General features: G+C 45.7%; 1 protein-coding gene across 1 annotated transcript in view; it reads left to right on the top strand.

Annotated features, from left to right (window-relative positions):
* Positions 1 to 27,068, top strand: part of LOC117352352 (receptor-type tyrosine-protein phosphatase beta-like) — a 450,002-nt gene that overhangs the window by 319,978 nt on the left and 102,956 nt on the right. Inside the window, exons 22-23 of the mRNA XM_033928784.1 lie at positions 6,330 to 6,587; positions 24,767 to 25,030. Of these exons, the coding sequence (XP_033784675.1) occupies positions 6,330 to 6,587; positions 24,767 to 25,030 (522 nt within the window). The remainder of the gene's footprint in view (positions 1 to 6,329; positions 6,588 to 24,766; positions 25,031 to 27,068) is intronic.

The following is a 27,068-nucleotide window of genomic DNA, read 5'->3' as shown; positions in this document are numbered from 1 at the left end:
GTTTTCCGAGTCGTTCCTTGTAGCTCAGATTCTCCATACCTTTTACTAGTTTCGTGGCCCTCCTGTGTACCCTCTCCAGTAGGGTTATATCCTTCTTTAGATAGGGAGACCAGTGTTGGATACAGTATTCCAAGTGTGGTCTGACCATCGCTCTGTAAAGCGGCATTATGACGTCCGCCGATCTGCTCGTGATCCCCTTCTTTATCATGCCCAACATCCTGTTTGCTTTCTTTGCCTCCGCTGCGCATTGAGCCGATGGCTTCAGGGTCCTGTCTATCAGTACCCCCAGGTCTCTTTCTTGTTCGCTCTTGCCCAAAGTTACACCTAACATTTTATATTCATGCTCCTTGTTTTTCCTGCCCAGGTGCATTACTTTGCATTTTTCTATATTAAACTTTTCCGCCCATTTCTCCAGCTAGTTCAAATCCTTCTGCAGTCCTTCGCTGTCCTTTTGTGTCCCAACTGCCCGACCTAGTTTTGTGTCATCTGCAAACTTGATAATATTGCTTGTTGTTCCCTCTTCCAGGTCATTTATGAAGATATTGAGTAAGATGGGCCCGAGAACCGAGGCCTGGGGCACAACACTTGTCACCTTCTCCCAGTCCGAGAACTTCCCATTTACGCTGACCCTCTGCAATCTGTTCTCCAGCCATTTGCCTATCCATCTTAGTATGTCCCCTTCTATTCCATGGCTTTGTAGTTTCCTCAGAAGCCTTGCATGTGGAACTTTGTCGAACGCTTTCTGGAAGTCCAAGTATATTATATCCACCGGGTCTCCGCTATCGATTTGTTTGTTCACCTTCTCAAAAAATTGAAGTAAATTCGTCAAACATGACTTCCCCTTCCTGAAGCCGTGTTAACTGACTCTCATCAGGTTGTTATTTTCCAGGTGTTGTACTATGCTGTCCTTGATTAGTGCTTCAACCATCTTCCCAGGAACCGAAGTAAGACTCACAGGTCTATAGGGAGGAAGAAAGGGTACATTGGCATAGGAAGGGGAGAGGCAGCACCCTGGTTCGTAAGTACGACTTCTACGTAAGTCGAGTGTTCTTAAACCAGAGACTGCCTGTATTGTAAAATGTAATTATTCATGACAGTGTTACTTTAAATGTCTTCTGGATCCTGCATTCTCAAGTTCCATTGTGCCTTTATCCCTGTATGAGAAAGTAGCAGTAACTATCATGGTTACAGTAGATACTGGGTAATAATAGCATTGTCAGCAGAGGACTTCTAGGTTTATTATTAACCCTGTAAATTCAGAGTACTATTTGAATAGATAGGCTCCTGGGTGGCTTATTTGCTTAGTATGAGTTCTACTTTTTTATGGGCATTTTGGTTCACTATGTTTTACTTAATATAATTGATGAATAGACTCAGTTATTCAAATGACTGAAAGTTGTCTGAGAGTAATTGGACACACTGTTGATACTGCACACACTAAGGCATGATCTGTTAAGGTACTAGTGACATCTTAAAATGTGGCAAAAAACTAGTAAAGGAACAAGCTACTTTAAATACCTTTTTTAAACGAGAGAGGCGCTCAGAATCCAAGATGGAGTAAAAAAACTTCAATTTGGGGTACAAACCCCTAAAAAGCGTTTTTTTATAGAATCAATCATTACACCATTTTGAGTGAAAAGGTAATAGAGAGTGCTTGAATTTAAAAAGTTCTCAATTTGATTTGATACCTCCATTCTACCTAAAAAAATATTTTTCTCATTTTGGTCCATTCATACTATCTCTTATCCAGAATAGTCTGCTTACATCTACTGTGCCATCCCACTGGAAAAAGGCATCCATTACTCCTATTGTCAAAGATCACAAAATTAGTATAAACGAAGTATCAAATTATCGGCCAATCACTAATATACCATTTATAGCAAAATTAACAGAAAAGCTGATATTTAATCAGCTTTCTGATTTCATCGAGAAAACAAATGCACTACATCCGAATCAATCTGGTTTTAGAAAATTTCATAATACTGAATACTCTTTAATAGGACTGACCTCCAACATCCAATACTATTTAGATCACCATAGATCCGTTATTCTTTTCTCCCTTGACATTTCGGCTGCCTTTGATACCATAGATCACGATTTACTTTTATATAGACTTGAGGAAAAAGGAATAAATGAACGTGTATTACAATGGTTTAAATCTTACCTTACAAATCGAACTTCCACAGTCAGATTTAACAATGAAAATTCTGATTCATTTACCACATCATTTGGTATACCTCAGGGCTCCATCTTATCCCCTTTATTATTCAACATCTTTTTATCTCCGTTATTAGAAATTAGTCAGGCCTTAGGTTTTATACCATTTTCCTATGCAGACGATATACAACTTATACATCCCTTGGATCCCGAAAATTACTCAGAAATTTTAGCTATAAACTAAAAATTGGAAAAAATTCAAAATTGGCTAGATATAAATAAACTGGCATTAAATATTAATAAAACTAAATCCGTTCTGTTTACTTGGAAGAAAGAAATAACACTTATTAAACCTTTTCATCTTAATAACATTCAAATTAATTTGGTTCCCTCGGTTAAAATCCTTGGTATATTGATTGACGAGAAGCTTTCATACCATGACCATATTTCCCTCATAGTTAAAAACTGTTTTTATAAACTTCGTCAAATTAGGTCAATTTCCAAATTTCTTACCATATCATCTTTGAAAATATTAATCCATTCTTTTATAATATCAAAAATCGATTATTGTAACGCTTTATTTCTAAATATTACAAATAAGGAAAAAAGGAGATTACAGATAATCCAGAATACAGCCGTAAAGTTAATTTATAATGCAAAAAAGTTTGACCATGTTTGAAAGATGCGCATTGGTTACCTATCGGTCATAGGATCACGTTTAAAATATTGTTTCTTATCTTTAAAACATTAGCATCTAATGAACCACAGTTCATTTCCAAATTACTAATTCCTTATAAACCAAAACGCTCTCTGCGATCATCCGAACAAAATCTCCTTTCAGTACCGTCATTAAAGATTATTGGGACCAGAAGATTAGATATTTTTACAGTTATGGGCCCTCAATGGTGGAATACTCTGCCTCAGTATATTCGATCGGAACTAGATATTGTAAAATTTAAAACACTTTTAAAGACCTATTTATTTAAAGATGCCTATGCTTTTTAAAATTAGTTTTCTTTTCAAATATTTTAAAATTTACTTCTTACAAGGTGCTTTGGTTTTATAATACCCTTCCTATTGTTTTTTTCCTTTTTTAACTATACCCAAATATTGTAACTTTTATCCCTATTCCTCAAACTCATGTATGTATTGTTTAAAATTTGAAATTTGAATTTATTTTGTAAGTTTCTTCTATCTAAATTGTAATATGTACATCGCCTAGAATCTGTAATAGGCGATTCATCAAAAATTGAATAAACTTGAACTTGAAACTTGTAGAAAAACACTCTAAAATTAAATGTCCAATAAATGTCCAATAAAGTGAATATTCTCCAACTACTATGTAAGTTCAATAAATTTGAGTTCAAAATAAGAACTTATCTTAATGGGTTCAGATAGCGTTGACCCGGCAAGGTTCTTAGCGTTGACCCGGCGAGGTTCTGACGCGTTTCGCCAATCCTGGCTGCTTCAGAGAACCTGCTGCGTTGCTAGTGAACTACTGCTTAAATAGTCCTAATTTAAGGTGCTTCTTTATCTGAACAAAGTAACAAAAAACACAAAATGATGCTGGTTTGTAACAAACATTTATGATAAAGCAGTTTTACAGCTAATAGACAACTATCATGACGCTGACAGCAGGGTACCTGGTTCAGAGGAACTTCTTTTACGTTTCCTGTGACGTGGGAGCTCAGCTGAGCTCCCTGTATTTATATGATGACGATGTGTCAATCACCTAATGAAGAAACGCCCACCACTCTACTTCTTTGTTTAACCCGTTGGGAGACACAGTTTGCCAGTGAAATATCCACCTTTGTTCTTGTTTCCATAACCACGCTTGCACATTGCTTCCCCTATCCAGGTGGGCTACTTCCAAAACAACAAAACGAAGATCTTGCAATTGATGTGGAGTGACATGCCAGTGTTGTACCAGGGGGGCCCCCATATCGCCCCTCCTGATTTTGCTCAAATGTTCAGTAATCCGAGTTTTAATTCTCTTGGTGGTATGCCCAATGTAGATCATATTGCAGGGGCACATGATCATATAAACTACCCCCTGAGTGTCACAATCAGTATACTGCTGAAACGTGTGCATCTTAGGTAAAGTAGGATGTTTGATACATGTGGTTTCCAAAGCATAAGGGCATGTGCTACAGTGACCACATCTAAAATGTCCAATAGGATGCACAAGCATACTGGCTGATACGCTAACAAACTGAGAGGAGGTCATGCGGTCATGCAGGTTTCTACCTCTAGAGTATGCAAACAAAGGAGGTTGTTCAAGGCTTTTATGGACCTGTAAAATGTGCCAATGTGTGTTGATGATTTTTTTAATGGCAAATGCATTGTAAGAATAAGGAAGTGTGCATACCATCCGGGCTTCTACATAATCAGATTTTGGCTGCAACAAATAAGTGCGATGGGCATATAAAGCCCTTTTGTATGCCTTTTTGATGACACTCAGATTGCATTTCTTGACATTTTTATCTCCTTGCATCATGGTTCTTTTGAAACTACCATTCATCGGAAGAATACTGATAGAAACAATCTGCTTCACTACACCAGTTATCACCCTCGCCACCTCAGAGACAATTTACCTGTGGGCCAATTTTTGAGGTTAAGACGCTTATGTAGCAATAAAGTCGAGTACAAGACCCGTGCTCGTGACATGTGGCAACGATTTGTGGAACGGGGATATCCCCATAGTATCATCAAAAAGGCATACAAAAGGGCTTTATATGCCCATCGCACTTATTTGTTGCAGCCAAAATCTGATTATGTAGAAGCCCGGATGGTATGCACACTTCCTTATTCTTACAATGCATTTGCCATTAAAAAAATCATCAACACACATTGGCACATTTTACAGGTCCATAAAAGCCTTGAACAACCTCCTTTGTTTGCATACTCTAGAGGTAGAAACCTGCATGACCGCATGACCTCCTCTCAGTTTGTTAGCGTATCAGCCAGTATGCTTGTGCATCCTATTGGACATTTTAGATGTGGTCACTGTAGCACATGCCCTTATGCTTTGGAAACCACATGTATCAAACATCCTACTTTACCTAAGATGCACACGTTTCAGCAGTATACTGATTGTGACACTCAGGGGGTAGTTTATATGATCATGTGCCCCTGCAATATGATCTACATTGGGCATACCACCAAGAGAATTAAAACTCGGATTACTGAACATTTGAGCAAAATCAGGAGGGGCGATATGGGGGCCCCCCTGGTACAACACTGGCATGTCACTCCACATCAATTGCAAGATTTTCGTTTTGTTGTTTTGGAAGTGGCCCACCTGGATAGGGGAGGCAATGTGCAAGCGTGGTTATGGAAACAAGAACAAAGGTGGATATTTCACTGGCAAACTGTGTCTCCCAACGGGTTAAACAAAGAAGTAGAGTGGTGGGCGTTTCTTCATTAGGTGATTGACACATCGTCATCATATAAATACAGGGAGCTCAGCTGAGCTCCCACGTCACAGGAAACGTAAAAGAAGTTCCTCTGAACCAGGTACCCTGCTGTCAGCGTCATGATAGTTGTCTATTAGCTGTAAAACTGCTTTATCATAAATGTTTGTTACAAACCAGCATCATTTTGTGTTTTTTGTTACTTTGTTCAGATAAAGAAGCACCTTAAATTAGGACTATTTAAGCAGTAGTTCACTAGCAACGCAGCAGGTTCTCTGAAGCAGCCAGGATTGGCGAAACGCGTCAGAACCTCGCCGGGTCAACGCTAAGAACCTTGCCGGGTCAACGCTATCTGAACCCATTAAGATAAGTTCTTATTTTGAACTCAAATTTATTGAACTTACATAGTAGTTGGAGAATATTCACTTTATTGGACATTTATTGGACATTTAATTTTAGAGTGTTTTTCTACAAGCACTCTCTATTACCTTTTCACTCAAAATGGTGCAATGATTGATTCTATAAAAAAACGCTTTTTAGGGGTTTGTACCCCAAATTGAAGTTTTTTTACTCCATCTTGGATTCTGAGCACCTCTCTCGTTTAAAAAAGGTATTTAAAGTAGCTTGTTCCTTTACTAGTTTTTTGCCTATTCAGGGTTTTTGGGAACAACTCCCTTTTTTTGAAACTTTTCCCAGTTGTGTACATTGGATATCTTAAAATGTGGTACATTTAACCTGGACTTTTCTGCTATTCCTCAGAACCTGAAAAAATACCTACTGGTAACATAACAGTTATTGCCCGAAATATCTCCACAAACTCTCTGCAAGTCTCCTGGACTAAACCACCTGGCAATGTGGAATACTATGTAATTGACCTTCAAGGTGCTGTAAACTTCACCCAGAACAGCACATCTGTGACATTTACGAACTTGCTCCCTGACAGAAATTACAGCATCACAATAACAACTGTCAGTGGTGATCACAGACAACGGTCGGATCTAGTGTTCTGTGCAACTTGTAAGTTAACCTTTTATATATTTACCCATTAAATCTCAACGTTCACTTCGATAGGGTTGTACATGACAACAATGTTCATTTTGTTTTTCCATGCTGTTTCTAGGTGTTTTTGTGTAGATTATTTTGTTTCATGGAGGTAGTGCCCTGGAAAGAGTGCACTAGTTCTGAAGAATGCATACCATTTTTCAGTGGTACGTGCATGCAGGTTTGTTTCTTGTCATTTTGGGCTGAAACAACTTGGGAAATGCACATCTCAAATGAATGCACATTAACCTTGGAACACAGGGCGAGGAGTCCAAAATAGTGAAATGTCTTCCAGGATCCTCAGCTACCAGGAGTTCCAGGCAAATACTGACTATAGTTAAGGAAGAAACTAAGGATTTTAACACTGATGTTGTTATCCATCTGGGAACAAATGACCTGGCCAACAACTCCACACTTGCAGCACAGAAAGCTTTTCGGGAGCTTGGTGAGGGCGTGAAACCTTTTGTAAAGACTTTAGCTTTTTCAGAAATACTGCCTGCATATGGAAAAGGAGAGCAAAGAGTGAAAAACACAGAGGACTTTAATAGATGGCTCAGAGCCTGGTGTCATCAAGAAGGCTTCAGGTACATAGGAGGATGGGGAAATACATGGAAGGACAAGAAGCTATATTGCACTGATGGGCTACATATTACTACAGCAGGAAAAAGAAACCTTGCAGAGAAATTTAGACAATATTTTTCCAGGCATTTAAACTAGAAGGTGGGGGTGGTGTATGTACGAAGGACAATTATAAAGACCACCCCCGGCAAAAGAAAAGATGTGATAGTAGTAAAGGCTGCAACATAAGCAATATCAGCAACTCATTTCTTAGTATTGCAACGGAAAGTGAAACGACACAAAAATCCATACGAAAAAGAAGATTATCGCTGAAAAATAGCTGGAAAGCGATGACCACAAATGCTCGCAGTCTAAGCAACAAAGTTCATGATCTGCAAGCTCTGATGTTAGAGGCAGATCTAGATATTGTTGCTATCACAGAGACATGGTTCAGTGAATCACATGGATGGGATGCAAACATACCGGGATATAATCTTTTTAGGAAGGACAGAGATGGTCATAAAGGTGGAGGAGTAGCTCTCTATGTAAAGATCAATATCCAAGCGACCGAAATGCAAGGGACCTGGGGAGAGGAAGAAGCGATATGGATTGCTCTGAAAAGAGAAGATGGAACTTCTATCTACGTGGGTGTAGTCTACAGACCTCCGACTCAATCGCAGCAAATTGATAAGGATCTGATTGTGGATATCCAAAAGTTTGGAAGGAAAGAGGAGGTTCTGCTGTTGGGAGATTTCAACCTGCCGGATGCGGACTGGAATGTTCCGTCTGCGGAATCGGAAAGAAGTAGGGAGATTGTGGATGCCTTTCAAGAGGCTCTGCTCAGACAAATGGTGACGGAACCCACAAGGGAAAAAGCGATATTGGATCTGGTCCTCACAAATGGAGAGAGTATCTCTAATGTTCGAGTGGGTGCTCACCTGGGTAGTAGCGATCATCAAACGGTTTGGTTTGATATAACGGCTAAAGTGGAGAGCGGCCGCACGATACTTAAAGTCCTAGATTTCAAACGTACGGACTTTAATGCAATGGGAAAGTACCTGAAGAAAGAGCTGTTAGGATGGGAGGACATAAGAGAAGTGGAAAGACAGTGGTCTAAGCTGAAAGGAGCGATAAAAATGGCTACGGACCTTTATGTGAAGAAAATCAATAAAAACAAAAGAAAAAGGAAGCCGATATGGTTCTCCAACCTAGTGGCTGAGAAAATAAAGGCGAAAGAGTTGGCGTTCATGAAATATAAAAAAACCCAAGAAGAGGAGAGCAGAAAGGACTACAGGGTGAAACTGAAAGAAGCCAAGAGAGAGATACGTTTGGCGAAGGCACAGGCGGAAGAACAAATGGCTAAAAATGTAAAAAAGGGAGATAAAAATTTTTTCAGATATATTAGTGAAAGGAGGAAGATAAAAAATGGAATTGCTAGGCTAAAAGATGCTGGGAACAAATATGTGGAGAGTGATGAGGAGAAAGCAAATGTGCTAAACAAATACTTCTGTTCTGTGTTCACAGAAGAAAATCCTGGAGAAGGACCGAGATTGTCCGGCAAAGTTACACGAGAAAATGGAGTAGATTCTGCGCCGTTCACGGAGGAGGGTGTTTATGAGCAACTTGAAAAACTGAAGGTGGACAAAGCGATGGGACCAGACGGGATCCATCCCAGGATACTAAGGGAACTCAGAGAGGTTCTGGCGAGTCCTATTAAAGACTTGTTCAACAAATCTCTGGAGACGGGAGTGATTCCTGGGGATTGGAGGAGAGCGGATGTGGTCCCTATTCATAAAAGTGGTCACAGGGATGAAGCAGGAAACTACAGGCCGGTGAGCCTCACTTCAGTTGTTGGAAAAATAATGGAAGTGTTGCTGAAAGAAAGGATAGTGTATTTCCTTGAATCTAATGGGTTACAGGATCCGAGGCAACATGGCTTTACAAAAGGTAAATCGTGCCAAACGAACCTGATTGAATTTTTTGATTGGGTGACCAGAGAGCTGGATCGAGGACATATGCTAGATGTAATTTATTTGGATTTCAGCAAAGCCTTTGATATAGTTCCTCATAGGAGGCTGTTGAACAAACTTGAAGGGCTAAAGTTAGGACCCAAAGTGGTGAACTGGGTCAGAAACTGGCTGTCGGACAGACGCCAGAGGGTGGTGGTTAATGGAAGTCGCTCGAAGGAAGGAAAGGTGACTAGTGGAGTCCCTCAGGGTTCGGTGCTGGGGCCAATCCTGTTCAATATGTATGTAAGTGACATTGCTGAAGGGTTAGAAGGAAAAGTGTGCCTTTTTGCAGATGATACCAAGATTTGTAACAGAGTAGACACCGAAGAGGGAGTGGAAAATATGAAAAAGGATCTGCAAAAGTTAGAGGAATGGTCTAATGCCTGGCAACTAAAATTCAATGCAAAGAAATGCAGAGTAATGCATTTGGGGATTAATAATAGGAAGGAACCGTATATGCTGGGAGGAGAGAAGCTGATATGCACGGACGGGGAGAGGGACCTCGGGGTGATAGTGTCCGAAGATCTAAAGGCGAAAAAACAGTGTGACAAGGCAGTGGCTGCTGCCAGAAGGATTCTGGGCTGTATAAAGAGAGGCGTAGTCAGTAGAAGAAAGAAGGTGTTGATGCCCCTGTACAGGTCATTGGTGAGGCCCCACTTGGAGTATTGTGTTCAGTTTTGGAGACCGTATCTGGCGAAAGACGTAAGAAGACTTGAGGCGGTCCAGAGGAGGGCGACGAAAATGATAGGAGGCTTGCACCAGAAGACATATGAGGAGAGACTGGAAGCCCTGAATATGTATACCCTAGAGGAAAGGAGAGACAGGGGAGATATGATTCAGACGTTCAAATACTTAAAGGGTATTAACGTAGAACAAAATCTTTTCCAGAGAAAGGAAAATGGTAAAACCAGAGGACATAATTTGAGGTTGAGGGGTGGTAGATTCAGGGGCAATGTTAGGAAATTCTACTTTACGGAGAGGGTGGTGGATGCCTGGAATGCGCTCCCGGGAGAGGTGGTGGAGAGTAAAACTGTGACTGAGTTCAAAGAAGCGTGGGATGAACACAGAAGATTTAGAATCAGAAAATAATATTAAAGATTGAACTAGGCCAGTTACTGGGCAGACTTGTACGGTCTGTGTCTGTGTATGGCCGTTTGGAGGAGGATGGGCAGGGGAGGGCTTCAATGGCTGGGAGGGTGTAGATGGGCTGGAGTAAGTCTTAACAGAGATTTCGGCAGTTGGAACCCAAGCACAGTACCGGGTAAAGCTTTGGATTCTCGCCCAGAAATAGCTAAGAAGAAAAAAAAAATAAAAAATAAAAAAAATTTTTAAATTGAATCAGGTTGGGCAGACTGGATGGACCATTCGGGTCTTTATCTGCCGTCATCTACTATGTTACTATGGCTCAGTATTTACACCGATGAAAACAGGAAAGGGATGTAGTTATACAACCACACGTAAAGAGGTTTATTTTCCCTATCTGTCCCGGTGGACGGTCTCACAGTCTGTGTAAAGTACCTGGAGTTGTGGAGGATTAAGTGATTTGCCCAGGGTCACATGGAACAGCATGGAGTGTGAACCCACAACCTCAGGGTGCTGAGGCTGTAATTCTAACCGCTACGTCATGCTTTCCTCCTTCCATTATGTACCTTAGTTAAATCATTGCTCATTACAATTTTTGCAACAGAAGTGCATATATGCTGTAGCTATGTGCTTGGTTTCAGCCTAAAGACAGAAATTTCAGAGCATTGACAGAGGCAGGTGGCATCTTTATAGACAGTATTTCCCAAATTAGTCCTGGAGTACCCCCTTGCCAGTCAGATTTTCAGAATGTCCGCGATGAATATGCATGTCTCAGATTTGGATGGAGGCAGTATATGCAAATCTGAAAACCTGACTGGTAAGGGGGGGGGGGATACTCCAGTACTGACTTGAGAAACATTGATATTGACTTACCAGTTTGTTTCAGAAATGTTGAAAAGCATATATTAGAAACATGACGGCAGATAAAGGCCAAATGGCCCATCTAGTCTGCCCATCCACAGTAACCATTATCTCTTTTTCTCTCTGAGAGATCCCACGTGCCAACCTCAAACATAATTTTCAATAGTGTACTTATACAAGTATCATGCTACCTCCTACCTCTTTTATTTATTTCTATAGTGCTACCAGACATACGCAGTGCTGTACAGAATCAAAGTCATCCTTTATACGTTCATATGTGGTTATTTAACTTATCCCAGGACAAGCAGGCAGCATATTCTTGACTAATGGGTGACGGCACCGACGGAGCCCCGGTACGGACAATTTTAGAGTGATCGCACTCTAAGAACTTAGAAAGTTCTAGCTAGGCCGCACCGCGCATGCGCGAGTGCCTTCCCGCCTGACGGAGGCGCGCGGTCCTCAGTTTCTTAGTTTCCGCGGAGCTAAGAAGACACGTGTTTTCCAACGGCCGTTGGAAAATCCTTTTTTCGCCTTCCCGCTCGCGTATTTTTTTTTCGTGAAGCTCTTCACGTTCTTTTTCTTCTTGTTAACTTTAAAAAAAAAAAAAAGTCCATTTTTTTTTACTTTTTTCGGTCGGCCCCTGTTGGCACCATCGAAGCATCGGACTTCGATTTTGCAACTGCTTTTTTTCCCTTCATTCCCCCTTCACTGGGCTTTAAGAAGTGTCAGCGGTGTGCACGCCCTATTTTGTTATCCGACCCACACAGGTGGTGTCTTCAGTGCTTGGGTCCGAACCATAGGGCCGCGACATGCACCCGCTGTGCTTCTCTTCAAAAGAGAACTTTGAAGAATCGCCAGATTCAGCAGCAGCTTCTTTTCGGTACCGCTATGGAAGTTCCACCGGCATCGACCCCGGCGACTTCCTCCAAATCGGCCCCGGCGCTTTCGACACCGGAAGATACATCTTTGGTGTCGCACCCCACAGGTAAGCCGGCTAAGAAGCCATCCCCTACAGTTCTCGGCCCGCCAGTCGAGCATGCAGTGAGCCAAGCCCTGCAGACTGCGCGCCGGCCTTGTAAGAGCTCCGCTCCTATAGAAGTTACTGCCTCTTCATCGGCATCCACTTCACCGGAGCGTCGAGCTGCACCGCAGTTACCGAGAAAGAAAAAACTGGTACCGGTGCCATCAGGACCATCCCTGGATGAACGTATAGCATCCATTCTCCAGGTCCAACTTAAGGAGCAGTTGCAACAACTTCTCCCAGCTCTTCTAACCCCGACCCTTCCAGTGTCAGTACCCACTGAGCCTCCGGTGCCGATCGTCAACCAGCCTATTTTGTCGGCATCAACGTTATCAGCAACGCTCAAATCTGCCTCTTCCATGTCTATGCCTACAAGCAATAAATGGCTGGCTCAGGAGATGGTGCGAGGAGGAGGGTTTCCTTTTTGTTCGGAATTGGACAACGTTTTTGGGAAAGAATAAACTCTACAGGAGAGATGGACTGCACCTGAGCACGACTGGGACGAGGATGCTGGCAAGCAACGTCCAGAGCATCATAGACTTGGCTTTAAACTAAGGAAGGGGGGAAAGCGGGATCCGGAAGGTTCGCCCCCCACATTTCGCCCCCAGCAATTCGCCCCTCACATTTCGCCCCCCACATTTCGCCCCAGGTATGTTTCGCCCCCACACATTTCGCCCCCACACATTTCGCCCCCCGGATGTTTCGCCCCCACACATTTCGCCCCCGCACATTTCGCCCCCGCGCGTTGGATTATGTGTACTGCACATTTCGCCCCTGAGCGTTCCTCCGTTCTCTCTCTCTCACTCTAACTTTGTCTCCCTTCCCACCTCCCCTTTCTGGTCTGAGTCATTCTTTTCCTCTCTTTATCTTTCCCCTACCCCACCCCCAATTGTAGGTCCAGCATCTGTTCCTTCCCAGCAGCGGCCGCCGATCCTGACAATCCCACTGCCTCTTACCCTCACTTACCCGAAGCAGTAGTGGCAGCCTGTGAGCAGAGGCAGTGCCGTAAACAGGCTGCTTTCGGCCAGCCCTGGCAGGGACTTTCCTCTGCCATGTTAGTCCTGACAACACCCACTCCCTCCCTCTGGCCCCCGAAACTAGGTTGTGCTTGTGGTGATGCCTCTTCACCCCGTGCTGCTTCCTCGACCCAGGAGAGGGGGACAGCGGCGGGGTCGGGGGAGACGCGGCTGGGGACGGAGACCCCTCTTCCTGCTCCAGCATAGGCACCGATTCCCTCTGGAGCCCGCCCCGGCGGCAGCACCGCCGTCAGCATAGGCACCGATTCCCTCTGGAGCCCGCCCCGGCGGCAGCACCGCCGTCCATGACAACACCCACTCCCTCCACCAATTCCCTCTGGAGCCCGCCCCGGCGGCAGCACCGCCGTCAGCATAGGCACCGATTCCCTCTGGAGCCCGCCCCGGCGGCAGCACCGCCGTCCATGACAACACCCACTCCCTCCACCGATTCCCTCTGGAGCCCGCCCCGGCGGCAGCACCGCCGTCAGCATAGGCACCGATTCCCTCTGGAGCCCGCCCCGGCGGCAGCACCGCCGTCCATGACAACACCCACTCCCTCCTTCTGGCCCCCGAAACTAGGTTGTGCTTGTGGTGATGCCTCTTCACCCCGTGCTGCTTCCTCGACCCAGGAGAGGGGGACAGCAGCGGGGTCGGGGGAGACGGGGCTGGGGACGGAGACCCCTCTTCCTGCTCCAGCATAGGCACCGATTCCCTCTGGAGCCCGCCCCGGCGGCAGCACCGCCGTCCATGGCAGGCTGCCAAGCGGGCACTCGCAGGCAGAGCAGCAGCCGCCGCCGCCGCCTTCAGGACAGGGAGCACACGATCACCATTTCCCTCCCCCCCCTCAGCCCTGGCAAAGCACACAAGAAAGCCCCCACCCCACCGGGGATCGCGGAGGGGCCCAGGCAGTGAAACAGGTGATGTTCCCTTTCGGCGGACCTGCGGCTCGTCGGAGGCGCGCGGCGTACGCTCGCGGGACGCTGTCTCGCTCTGGCCCAAGCCCCGATCCCCCTTCTTGTCCTAGCGGATCGCGGACGAAAAAGGGGAAAGCCCGGGGGCGGGGCCAGACTTCGACTCCCTCCCCCCCTTGGCTTCGCTCGCGCACACCAGCAGCTGGACTGAGGGCCCGTGAGGTAAGGATTTGCGCGGGAGGGGGGGGGGGGGTGATGAGCATTTCACTTTCGAAAAGTCAGGCGCGCTCCGAGTCAGGCGCGCTCCGAGACGGATTTCTTTTTCCCCTCAAAGGCAGGGGCAAAATGTGCGGGGGCGAAATGTGTGGGGGCAAAACATCCGGGGGCGAAATGTGTGGGGGCGAAACTTCCGGGGGCGAAACATACCTGGGGGCGAAATGTGGGGGGCGAAATGTGAGGGGCGAATTGCTGGGGGTGAAATGTGGGGGGCGAAACTTCCGTGAACCGGGGAAAGCCGACAGTCAATCTGACACAACGGACAAATGTATCAAAAAAGGATACTGAGCAAGGACATTGTAAAAGAGGTCATGGGATTGAGTGGGAATTTTTGGAAAAAGGACCTAAGGAAACAATACAAGGGCCTAGGGCCAGGGACATTGAGCAAGGACATTGTAAAAAAGGGACCGGGGCTGATTGGGAATTTTTGGGAAAAGGACCTAAGGATAGATCGCAGGAGTCTAGGGCACAAATGTCTTTGGTAAGCAGGACTAAAAGAGGACAACGGATCCCAGAAGGACAACCAATAATGGGGAAACAAGCTGAGGAGGAAACAAATACACCACACGAGGAGGATGACTGAGACGAGGCTTGGAGACAAGCAACTTACGAGGGGGACGCCAGGAGTGCCAAACCATGAGGAACACCAGCAAGAAAGGCGAACAACCGGGACTTACATTGCTTGTACACTAACGCTAGGAGCCTAGGGGCTAAAATGGGAGAGCTGGAAGTATTAGCCTGCAAAAAGGGCCTAGACATAATCGGAGTCACAGAAACGTGGTGGACTGATGACAATAAATGGGATGTGGCCTTACCAGGGTTCAAACTCTACAGGACAGATAGGTCACACAAAAAGGGTGGAGGAATAGCGCTATATTGTGACAAACCCAGCACCAGCACTAGTCCGGTCCCTGATAGGATCGGATGCAGAAGAGCAGACCAGATTGATTCTGGCACTCACCTTGAGGCTGACCTCCCTTGCCCCCATAACCAAAGAGATAGTGAACTGGAACAGAGGCAGGCAGATTGGCAACAGCAGCCTCCTGGCTTTAGAGCAGCTAGAGAAGCCACGAGGAAGGTAGCTGCAGTAGAAAAACCTAGGCAGAGAAAAACTGCTGTAGAGCCAAAACCCATCCCCCGCTACAGGCTGAAGGGGATTGGCTCTGATCTGTTTAAAAGCAGGCTGAGTCAAGCAGGAGGAGGAGGAGCGAGTGACCAGGGCGAGTCACTCCCACAGCTCAAGGCAGGTGAAGAGCTGTGGAACAGAGCAGGAGAGGAAAACGTGCTGGATTATCCCATGCAGGAGTTAGAGGAAATCCTGCCTACTTCAAACTACCAGGTTCTAGATCGTGTGGAAGGCATGGAGATAGAACTGGCTGGCCCTATGTTAGAAAGCCAGACGGAAGGTATGGAATTAGAATGAAAGAATGCAGCAACTGAGAAACCATTAGTGGTTTGTGGTTTTTTCTTTCTTTTGCTGATATTTTTGTTTGTTTCTGCTGTGCAAACTATGCCTGAAGAAGTTGAGTTATGTTTGAACTTTATAAGTATTTTGAGTGTAAGAATAATACTTGCCTGAAGCCCAAACTAAGGAATGGATTTAAAGCAAGTTTGTGAACCAGAAGCTCGAGCTGAAATATTTAAATTGGGGTTTTTGGAACTTTAGAAATCCTGCTGTGACTCCCGTTCTTGAAGCTAATTAGATTATCTGTCTCAGCTGTGTGATTTTGCCTGCATGTGGGAGCTGAGAGAAAAGCTGGACTGTTACCAGAGTTTGCTGTGGCTAGGTTTGCCTAAGGAGTTTTGATTTATTTTGAATTTGCAGTAAAGCTTTATTTTTGCAAATTTACTATTTTTGTTGAATGACCTGCAAAAGTGATGTTTGTTTTCTGTGGCATACTTTTGGCCTGTGGGTCAGAATAAACAACTTATTCTTTCCTAAAGAACTTGTTTTGGCTGGTGATATGGTGAAACCTTTTACTTACCTTGCATCTCTTAGGCCCAGGCAGTTGCCTAGGGCCACCTGAAAAAGTCCTGAAGGTACCCCTGGTTGGAGGGGACACGCCAGAATCCCTGTGTTTGTCACCTGGCAGCCCTACAATAGGGAGGGTTGGTGACAATATATAAAAGATTCCATACCTTCAACCAGGATGGAAACAACAGTAAGGGCGGATGACTTGGAATCATTATGGGTTACACTACCAGAAGGAGCAAGAACAGACATAAAATTGGGTCTGTACTATCGCCCACCTGGACAATCGGAAGAAATCGACCAGGACCTGGATGCCGAACTGAGGCAGTTATGCAAAAGCGGAAGCGTGGTGGTGATGGGGGACTTCAACTACCCGGGAATAGACTGGAGCATCGGGCACTCAAGCTGTACGAGGGAGACCAAATTCATGGAAGTCACGAGGGACTGTGTCATGGAACAGCTGGTCACGGAACCAACACGGGGAGATGCCACTCTTGACCTAATCTTCAACGGACTAGGGGGACCCGCTAAGGAGGTGGCAGTACTAGCCCCACTAGGAAACAGCGATCACAACACGATCCAGTACAGGCTAGAAATTGGACCATCAAAGGTGAAAAGAACCACAATGACAGCACTCAACTTCAAAAAAGGGAATTATGATGCCATGAGGAAAATGGTGGGAAGGAAACTCATCGATGCCATGAGGAAAATGGTGGGAAGGAAACTCATCGATACCACAAGGAAGATAGAGTCCGTAGAAAAGGCCTGGACCCTACTCAAGGGCACGGTGCACGAAGCACAGAACCTGTGTGTCCCCAAGTTCAGGAAAGGATGCAAGAAAAATAGAACAAAAAAGCCAGTGTGGATAACAAATGCAGTGAAAAAGGCAATAAGCAATAAGAAGGCATCATTCAAACAATGGAAAAAGGACCAGACAGAAGACAACCAAAAGGAGCATAAAAGACACCAAAAGGAGTGTCACCGAGTGGTTAGGAAAGCAAAAAGAGAATATGAAGAAAGACTGGCAGGGGAAGCAACAAACTTCAAATCATTCTTCAGGTATGTCAAGGGGAAGCAACCAGCTAGGGAGGAAGTAGGACCCTTGGATGATGAAGACAGAAAGGGAATGGTAAAAGAGGAAAAGGAGATAGCGGACAGGTTAAATGAGTTCTTCACGTCAGTTTTCACAATGGAGGACACAACCAACATTCCGGAACCCGAGGAGATTGGAAAAGGAGATCAGGATGAAAATCTGGTCCAACTAGAGGTGAGCAAGACGGATGTCCTCAGGCAGATAGACAGGCTAAAGTGCGACAAATCGCCAGGTCCGGACGGCATTCACCCAAGGGTACTCAAGGAATTAAGGAACGAAATAGCTGAGCCACTTCGACAAATATGCAACCTATCCCTAAAAACTGGAGAGATCCCAGAGGACTGGAAAATAGCAAATGTCACGCCCATCTTCAAGAAAGGCTCAAGGGGAGACCCAGGAAACTACAGGCCGGTGAGCTTGACCTCGGTCCCTAGAAAGATGATGGAAGCGCTGATTAAAGACAGCATTTGGGAACACATCGAAAAAAATGGGCAGCTAAAGTCGAGCCAACATGGCTTCTGCAAGGGCAGGTCATGCCTCACAAATTTATTATACTTCTTTGAGGGGATAAACAGCCAGGTGGATAGAGGGGAATCCATAGACATCATTTACCTTGACTTCCAAAAAGCCTTCGACAAGGTACCACACGAAAGACTGCTAAGGAAGCTATGGAACCACGGGGTGCAAGGGGAGGTCCACTGATGGATCAAAAACTGGCTGGCGGACAGGAAACAGAGGGTTGGAGTAAAGGGCCATTACTCAGATTGGCAAAGGGACACGAGCGGAGTTCCACAGGGGTCGGTGCTGGGACCGCTCCTGTTCAATATATTTATTAACGACCTGGAGGCGGGAACAAAATGTGAGGTTATTAAATTTGTGGATGACACTAAATTATACAGCAGGGTCATAACCATGGAGGACTGCGAAGACCTCCAAAAAGATCTGACAACGCTGGAAGAGTGGGCCAAAAAGTGGCAAATGAGCTTCAACATAGGGAAATGCAAGGTCATGCATATTGGGAAAAAGAACCCGATGTTCACTTACAAGATGGGGGGATCACCGCTAGGGGTGAGCAACCTTGAAAGAGACCTGGGAGTGATGGTGGACACAACATTGAAGGCATCGGCGCAGTGCGCCACAGCCTTATGGAAAGCGAACAAAATGTTGGGTATCATTAAGAAAGGTATCACAACCAGGACAAAGGAAGTCATCCTGCCACTGTATCGTGCAATGGTGCGCCCGCACCTGGAGTACTGTGTCCAGTACTGGTCGCCGTACCTCTAGAAAGACATGGCGGTACTTGAGAGAGTCCAGAGAAGAGCAACTAAGCTAATAAAAGGTATGGGGGACCTCTCATATACTGACAGACTGAAAAAGCTGGGGCTTTTCTCCCTGGAAAAGCAACGACTCAGGGGAGACATGATAGAAACCTTCAAGATCATGAAGGGCATAGAAAAAGTGGATAGGGACAGATTTTTCAAACTAAGGGGAACCACAGGTACAAGGGGGCATTCGGAGAAATTGAAAGGGGAAAGGTTTAGAACAAACGCCAGGAGGTTCTTTTTCACCCTGAGGGTGGTGGATACATGGAACGCGCTGCCGGAGGATGTGATAGGCAGAAGTACGCTACAGGGCTTTAAAGAAGGTCTGGAGAGGTACCTGGAGGACAAAGGGATTGAGGGGTACAGATAGGAGTAGAGGTAAGGTTATAGGGACAGGATTAGAGGTAAATTACAAAATTAGTCAGAGACCACTGTTCAGGCAGTGGGCCTGATGGGCCACCGCTGGAGCGGACCGCTGGGCAAGATGGACCTCTGATCTGCCCCAGCGGAGGCAACTTCTTATGTTCTTATGTTCTTAACCAAAGTCTCTGCGTCGAGCAGTTCACTCAGTCTCAGAACCGGTACCGCTTTCTGACACCCATATCGCTTTACATTCACCATGTACGGTGTCGATGCGTTCCGGCAAATCGGTACGCAAAACCAGACATACCGAATCCTCTACTCCTCTATCTCAAGGCCGCCTCCCATCGGTACGTGACCCTGATTTATGGGATGATTCTGAGGACCCCCTCGGTACCGATGATGACTTTTCATCGGATGAGGCTGATCCATCGGTGCAGGATCCTGCTAGTAAGCCGGAGCACACTTCCTTCACGAAATTTCTTAAGGAGATGTCAGACACCCTTTCAATTCCATTAGAGGCTGATTCTAAAAAGTCCAAAGCATTCCTTGATGCTTTGGATTTTGACCAACCTCCCAAAGAATTTTTGAAATTACCCCTTCATGATATCTTAAGGTAAACTTTTTATAAAAATCTGGAGACTCCTCTCACCATCCCAGGAGCTCCAAGAAAACTGGAGTCACTTTATAAAATTATTCCCATTCCAGGGTTTGACAAGCCTCAGCTGCCACATGAGTCCTTGCTGGTGGAGTCAACCCTGAAGAAATCTGCAGGCTCCAGTGTGTATACTTCTGTCCCTCCTGGCAGAGAAGGCAAGGCCATGGATAAATTCGGTAAACGACTTTACCAGAATGCTATGTTGGCCAACCGTTCAGGTAACTATGCATTCCACTTCTCTTTTTACCTGAAACATCTTATTCAGCAAATGGCCACTTTTCAAAAATATCTTCCAGACCGCAAGCTCTCTGCCTTCCAACAATGTACTGCCAGACTATTCCAGCTCAGGAAGTTCATGGTCCGTTCCATCTACGACATGTTTGAACTTACATCCCGAGCTACTGCAATATCTGTAGCTATGAGACGCCAGGCATGGCTTTGCGTCTCAGAACTTGATGTCAACCACCAGGACCGCCTTGCCAACGCTCCTTGCCTGGGTGACGAGCTGTTTGGGGAATCTCTGGATACCACCACCCAGAAGCTTTCGGCTCATGAGACGAGGTGGGATACTTTATTGAAAACCAAAAAGAAGCCCCCTCCTGCTCGTCCTTTTAGATAGCAGACGCGTATCAGCGTCGCTTCTCAGCCCGGCCGATTTAGCCTCATCCTCCCCAGCCTCGGAGACAGCGGCAACAGCAGCACCAACAGACTCGCCAACAACAGCAGCCTACATTAAAACCTGTTGCTCAGCCTAAACCAACTCAGCCCTTTTGGACTCCCTTCTCCAGGGCATCGCCAGTCTTCCTCCCTCATGTCCTCTTCCACAACCTATCGGAGGCCGCCTCCAAATTTTTTCTGAGTCGATGGGAGGTAATTACCACCGATCAATGGGTGCTCTCTATCATCACCCACGGCTACTCCCTCAATTTTCAGACCCCTCCTCCGTTAGGTCTTCCAAAAGAGTCTGCTTCCAACAGGTCTCAATCCCTCCTTCTCAATCAAGAGGTTCAATCCCTCCTTCTTCTCAATGCCATTCAAGAGGTTCCTCCAGATCAGCGAGATCAGGGATTTTACTCCCGGTACTTTCTAGTTCCCAAAAAGACCGGAGACGTCAGACCCATATTAGATCTCAGAGATCTCAACAAATGTTTGGTCAAGGAAAAGTTCAAAATACTCTCTCTTGCCACACTCTACCCTCTTCTCACTCAGGGCGACTGGCTATGCTCTCTCGATCTCAAAGAGGCCTACACACATATCCCTGTCCATCTGACGTCCAGACAATATCTACGCTTTCTCATCAATCAAACTCATTACCAGTACAAGGTGTTACCCTTCGGTCTGGCCTCCTCTCCCAGGGTATTCACCAAGTGTCTGATTGTGGTAGCCGCCTACCTCCGCTCTCACAATTTTCAAGTCTTCCCTTATCTGGACGACTGACTGACCAAGGCTCATTCCCCTCAGGCGGTACTTCTTGCCACCAACCAGACCATCCGATTTCTTCAACTTTTGGGTTTCGAAATCAATCTTCCCAAGTCGCACCTCATTCCAACCCAGCGACTTCAATTCATTGGCGCCATTCTGGACACTGTTCTCATGAGGGCGTTTCTTCCTTCCAACTGCCTTCTGACCATCCTTCATCTCTGTCTGCAGGTGTTTCAACAGATTACCATCTCTGCAAATCAAATGATGGTGCTCTTGGGGCATATGACATCGACGGTGCATATCACCCCCTTCGCACGTCTTCACCTGCGCACTCCTCAATGGGCTCTAGCAACACAGTGGTCATAAGCGACGGATCCTTGCTCACAACACATATTTGTGACCTCGTCTCTTCGACAGTCTCTACTCTGGTGGTTGACATCTTCAAATCTCTCCAGAGGTTTACTGTTCCATCTACCTCCTCATCATCTGGTCATCACCACAGATGCATCCCCCTATGCCTGGGGAGCTCACTTGAACGAATTCCAAACTCAGGGTCTTTGGACTGGCCGAGAAAAAAAACATCACATCAATTTCCTGGAACTCCGAGCAATGTTTTACGCCCTCAAGGCATTCAAACATCTCCTCTTTCCTAAAGTACTACTACTTTGCACAGACAATCAAGTTGCAATGTACTACATCAACAAACAAGGTGGGACGGGCTCTCGCCTGTTGTGTCAGGAGGCCCAACAGATTTGGTCTTGGGCGACAGCTCGTCATTTATTTCTGAAAGCTGTCTACATTCAAGGAGAGCAGAATTCCTTAGCAGACAATCTCAGCAGAATTCTCCAACCCCACGAATGGACTCTCGATCCCATGACTCTCCAGTCCATTTTCGCTCAATGGGGCACTCCTCAGGTGGACCTTTTTGCAGCCCCTCACAATCATCAACTGCCCCAATTTTGCTCCATACTCTACTCCCCTCACCGTCTGGCACCCGATGCATTTCTCCTGGATTGGACCAATCTCTTCCTCTATGCATTTCCTCCTCTACCTCTCATGTTGCGGACCTTGTTCAAGCTCCGGAGGGAACAAGCCACCATGATTCTCATCGCTCCACGGTGGCCCAGGCAACACTGGTTCTCCCTTCTACTTCAACTCAGTTCCAGGGAGCCCATTCTTCTTCCACTGTTTCCTTCTCTGCTTACTCAACATCAGCAATCTCTCCTGCATCCCAACCTGCAGTCTCTGCACCTGACAGCTTGGTATCTCTCGGGCTAACTTCTGCTCACTCACTTCTTTCTCAGCCTGTCCGTTCTATCCTTGATGCTTCCAGGAAACCGGCCACTCTTCATTGTTATCAACAGAAGTGGACTCGGTTTTCTTCCTGGTGCTCTTGCATCACCATGATTCCACGTCTCTAGCAGTGGAACTGGTGTTGGACTATCTCCTTTCTTTGTCTGACTCTGGTATCAAATCTACTTCTATCAGAGTCCATCTCAGTGCCATTACTGCCTTTCATGAGCCAATTCATGGAAAAACCCTCACTGCTCATCCTTTGGTATCCAGATTCATGCGGGGACTTTTCAATGTAAAACCACCTCTCAAGCCCCCTCCTGTGGTCTGGGATCTTAACTTGGTTCTTTCTGCATTAATGAAGCCTCCTTTTGAACCTTTGGCCACGGCTCATTTTAAATTTCTCACTTGGAAAGTGGTCTTCCTTACCTCTTACCTCTGCCAGGAGGTACATGCACTAGTTGCCAACCCACCTTTCACTGTTTTTCACCATGACAAGGTGATTCTGCGTACCCATCCAAAGTTTCTCCCTAAGGTTGTGTCTGACTTTCACCTTAACCAGTCCATTGTCCTACCTGTTTTTTTCCCGAAGCCTCATTCTCTTCCAGGTGAACAGGCTTTACATACTTTGGACTGTAAACGTGCTTTGGCTTACTATTTCTAACGCACTAAGCCTCAAAGATCATCTCCTCAACTTTTTTTGTCTTTTGACCCTAACAAGATGGGTCATCCTGTTTCTAAACGCACTTTATCCAATTGGCTTGCTGCTTGCGTTTCATTCTGTTATGCTCAGTCGGGACTGACACTGGAAGGTTCTGTCACGGGCCACAAAGTTAGAGCTATGGCAGCATCTGTAGCTTTCCTCCGCTCCACTTCCATTGAGGAAATCTGCGAGGCTGCTACTTGGTCCTCAGTTCATACTTTCACATCTCATTATTGTCTGGATGCATTCTCCAGACAGGATGCACACTTCGGCCAATCTGTTTTGCAAAATTTGTTTTCCTAAATGGCCAACCTTCCCTCCAACCCTCTTTGTTAGCTTGGAGGTCACCCATCAGTCAAGAATATGCTGCCTGCTTGTCCTGGGATAAAGCACAGTTACTTACCGTAACAGGTGTTATCCAGGGTCAGCAGGCAGATATTCTTGCGTCCCTCCCACCTCCCCGGGTTGGCTTCTTAGCTGGCTTATCCTAACTGGGGACCGCGCACCTCCGTCGGGCAGGAAGGCACTCGCACACGTGCGGTGCGGCCTAGCTAGAACTTTCTAAGTTCTTAGAGTGCAATCACTCTAAAATTGTCCGTACCGGGGCTCCGTCGGTGCCATCACCCATCAATCAAGAATATCTGCCTGCTGTCCCTGGATAACACCTGTTATGGTAAGTAACTGTGCTTTACCTAACCTGCATATAACACCTTGGGTGAATCTCTTCATAAAAGTTAATAAATCCCAAGAAATAAATATTCAAGCACAAAGGGGGACATTCTATAAATGGATTCTAGGTTAGATGCACTAATTGGAAACACCTAGTGACACCTAACTGAATTCTGCACAAAACTTAATTGGTTTAATTTGTTTAATTGGGATAGTAATTGACCATACCATTAAAAATAATTTTTCAAAACAATTAATTTAAATTTTGTGTGAAACACTGTGTGGCCCCTAGCGACACCTTAGTCAAGGCACCTACCTGAAAAGTGGTTAGGGGGCAGAGAAAAGGCATGGTTTGCTTAGGCGTCGCTAGGTGTCTGTGTTAGTTGCCAGGAAATTAGGCCAGGAAGACCCTGGCTTCATGGCGCCTACCACTAGGACACCTAGTGATGACTACGCCCGCTTAGGTGCCGCACGGTTAATTGACAACTGCACCAGTCGGCACTTACAAGTTAGGCGGCATTTATAGAAAATCAGGTGGTTTGCATTTGACTATCAGATTGCCTGAAAAGTATGAATATCCCTTGTTAGGTGCTTTTTTTAAAAATTTATCTTAGATATTTATTGTAAATTGTTTAAATTTATTAGATGCTTGATGGGAGCTCTAGGTGAAATGTAAAAGATTTTTCCATGAAATTTTATTGAGTTCTTCACATTCCATGGCTGTGATTAAGACAAACAGTAGATTAATACAAATACCATATAATTTGTATAGTCAGCATACTTTTTCTGATCATGCATTATCCTTTATTCTCTATTGTGTATTCCTATTTGAGTTTGTTATACACTACAGATTACATTTGTGGACTAACTGGCTATATATACTCATTAATAAAACAAATATCTGCGATTTCCTTCCTTATTTTAACAGATCCTTCTAAACCAGGCACTTTAAATTTGATAGAGGTGGGAACTAACAACATGTTTCTTAACTGGAATGAACCTGAAAATATGAGCAGAGGAGAATATTATTTTAATATTACCTATAAACCTTCATCAGGATATTCTCTGCATCGCAATGATACTTCTGTGAATCTGACAGGTCTTACAGCTGGAACAAAATACACAGTAACAGTAGTGACCATTGGGACTCTTGGATTTCAGAGTTTACCTAAGAGCAAGTCTTTCTACACAAGTAAGGGATTTCTCATTATACAATTACTGTATATACTCAAACACAAACTGAGATTTTTGGGTAAAAAATAGCCCCAAAATGGGGGACTCAGTTTATGTTTGGTTCAGCACCCACCTGCCCCCCTCCTTGACTTGTTGCAAGCCTCCACCAGGCCTGTTGTAAGACCTGGTAGTCCAGTGGTGGGCCGGGACAGGAGGATTGCCTCCTGTCCTGGCTGACTCTAACAATTCTCACCTGCCTCCCACATCCCCAATTAGTATAAATAGTACCATTAATATCCCTGGTGGCCCAGCGGTAAACCAAGTCAGGAGTGATCTTTTATTAAGCTCCTGCCCCATGCAGAGCCGGTGTCTGAATTGCTGGACCACCAGGTCTTTTAATGGTACTATTTATACTAAGTGGGGAGGCGGGAGGGAGCTGAGAATAGTTAGTCGGCTGGGACAGGAGACGGAAGGAATCCCTCATGTCCCGGTCCACCGCTGGCCCACCAAATTTTAATAGCAGGCTTGGTGGAGGCTTGCTAGGCATCATGAGGGAGGGGGAAATGGTGCAGAACCTGGCAGGGAGGGAGGAAGGACAGGGTGAAAAGGCTGGAAGAGAGGGGGGAAGACTAGGTGCTGACCTTTGCAGGGCAGGGAGGGAGGAGGACAGGGTGAAGAACTCGACAGGGCAGAGCACTTTTGTGCCTCCCGCCTTTACCTCTTCTTGCCAGCACCCTCTTCCTAGCTGCATTTCTGTTGTGAAAGCTGCAAGCGGCGGCTCCGGTATATGAGCTGGTTTTGCAAAGCCACGCTTGACAGCTCGTGTATGCAGCCTGCTGACGCGGAAGCCTTCCCTCCTACATCAGAGGGAAGGCTCCCGGGTCTGCGGGCCACATGCACGAGCCACCAAATTTGGGACGTGGAATGGAGGGGCATGACTAGGGGCTTGTTGGAACACGGAAGGAAGGAGGTGGGACAGGAAGAACATAAGAAATGCCTTCACCGGATCAGACCTTAGGTCCATCTAGACCGGCGACCCGCACACACGGAGGTTAAGCTAGGTGTTCCCTGATGAAGACCTTGTTAACCCATATCCCTCAATGTGATTTGCAATAAGGTGTGCATCTAATTTACCTTTGAATCCCAGAATGGTGGTCTCCCTCACAACCTCCTCCAGGAGAGCATTCCAAGCATCCACCATTCGCTGTGTGAAACAGAACTTCCTGACATTTGTCCTGGGCCTGATGCCCCTCAGTTTCATTCCATGACCTCTTGTCCGTGTCACATTTGACAATGTGAATAACGATGTTTCTTGCTTTATTTTATCGAATCCTTTTAGTATTTTAAAAGTCTCTATCTTATCCCCTCGCAGTCTTCTCTTTTCGAGGGTGAACAAACCCAGTTTTCCGAGTCGTTCCTTGTAGCTCAGATTCTCCATACCTTTTACTAGTTTCGTGGCCCTCCTCTGTACCCTCTCCAGTAGGGTTATATCCTTCTTTAGATAGGGAGACCAGTGTTGGATACAGTATTCCAAGTGTGGTCTGACCATCGCTCTGTAAAGCGGCATTATGACGTCCGCCGATCTGCTCGTGATCCCCTTCTTTATCATGCCCAACATCCTGTTTGCTTTCCTTGCCTCCGCTGCGCATTGAGCCGATGGCTTCAGGGTCCTGTCTATCAGTACCCCCAGGTCTCTTTCTTGTTCGCTCTTGCCCAAAGTTACACCTAACATTTTATATTCATGCTCCTTGTTTTTCCTGCCCAGGTGCATTACTTTGCATTTTTCTATATTAAACTTTTCCGCCCATTTCTCCAGCTGGTTCAAATCCTTCTGCAGTCCTTCACTGTCCTTTTGTGTCCCAACTGCCCGACCTAGTTTTGTGTCATCTGCAAACTTGATAATATCGCTTGTTGTTCCCTCTTCCAGGTCATTTATGAAGATATTGAATAAGATGGGCCCGAGAACCGAGCCCTGGGGCACACCGATTGTCACCTTCTCCCAGTCCGAGAACTTCCCATTTAGGCTGACCCTCTGCAATCTGTTCTCCAGCTATTTG

Source organism: Geotrypetes seraphini, chromosome 19, assembly GCF_902459505.1.
Source record: "Geotrypetes seraphini chromosome 19, aGeoSer1.1, whole genome shotgun sequence".
NCBI lineage: Eukaryota > Metazoa > Chordata > Amphibia > Gymnophiona > Dermophiidae > Geotrypetes > Geotrypetes seraphini.
The sequence above is the reverse complement of the archived record's forward strand: the minus strand, read 5'-3'. Positions and strand labels throughout refer to the sequence as shown.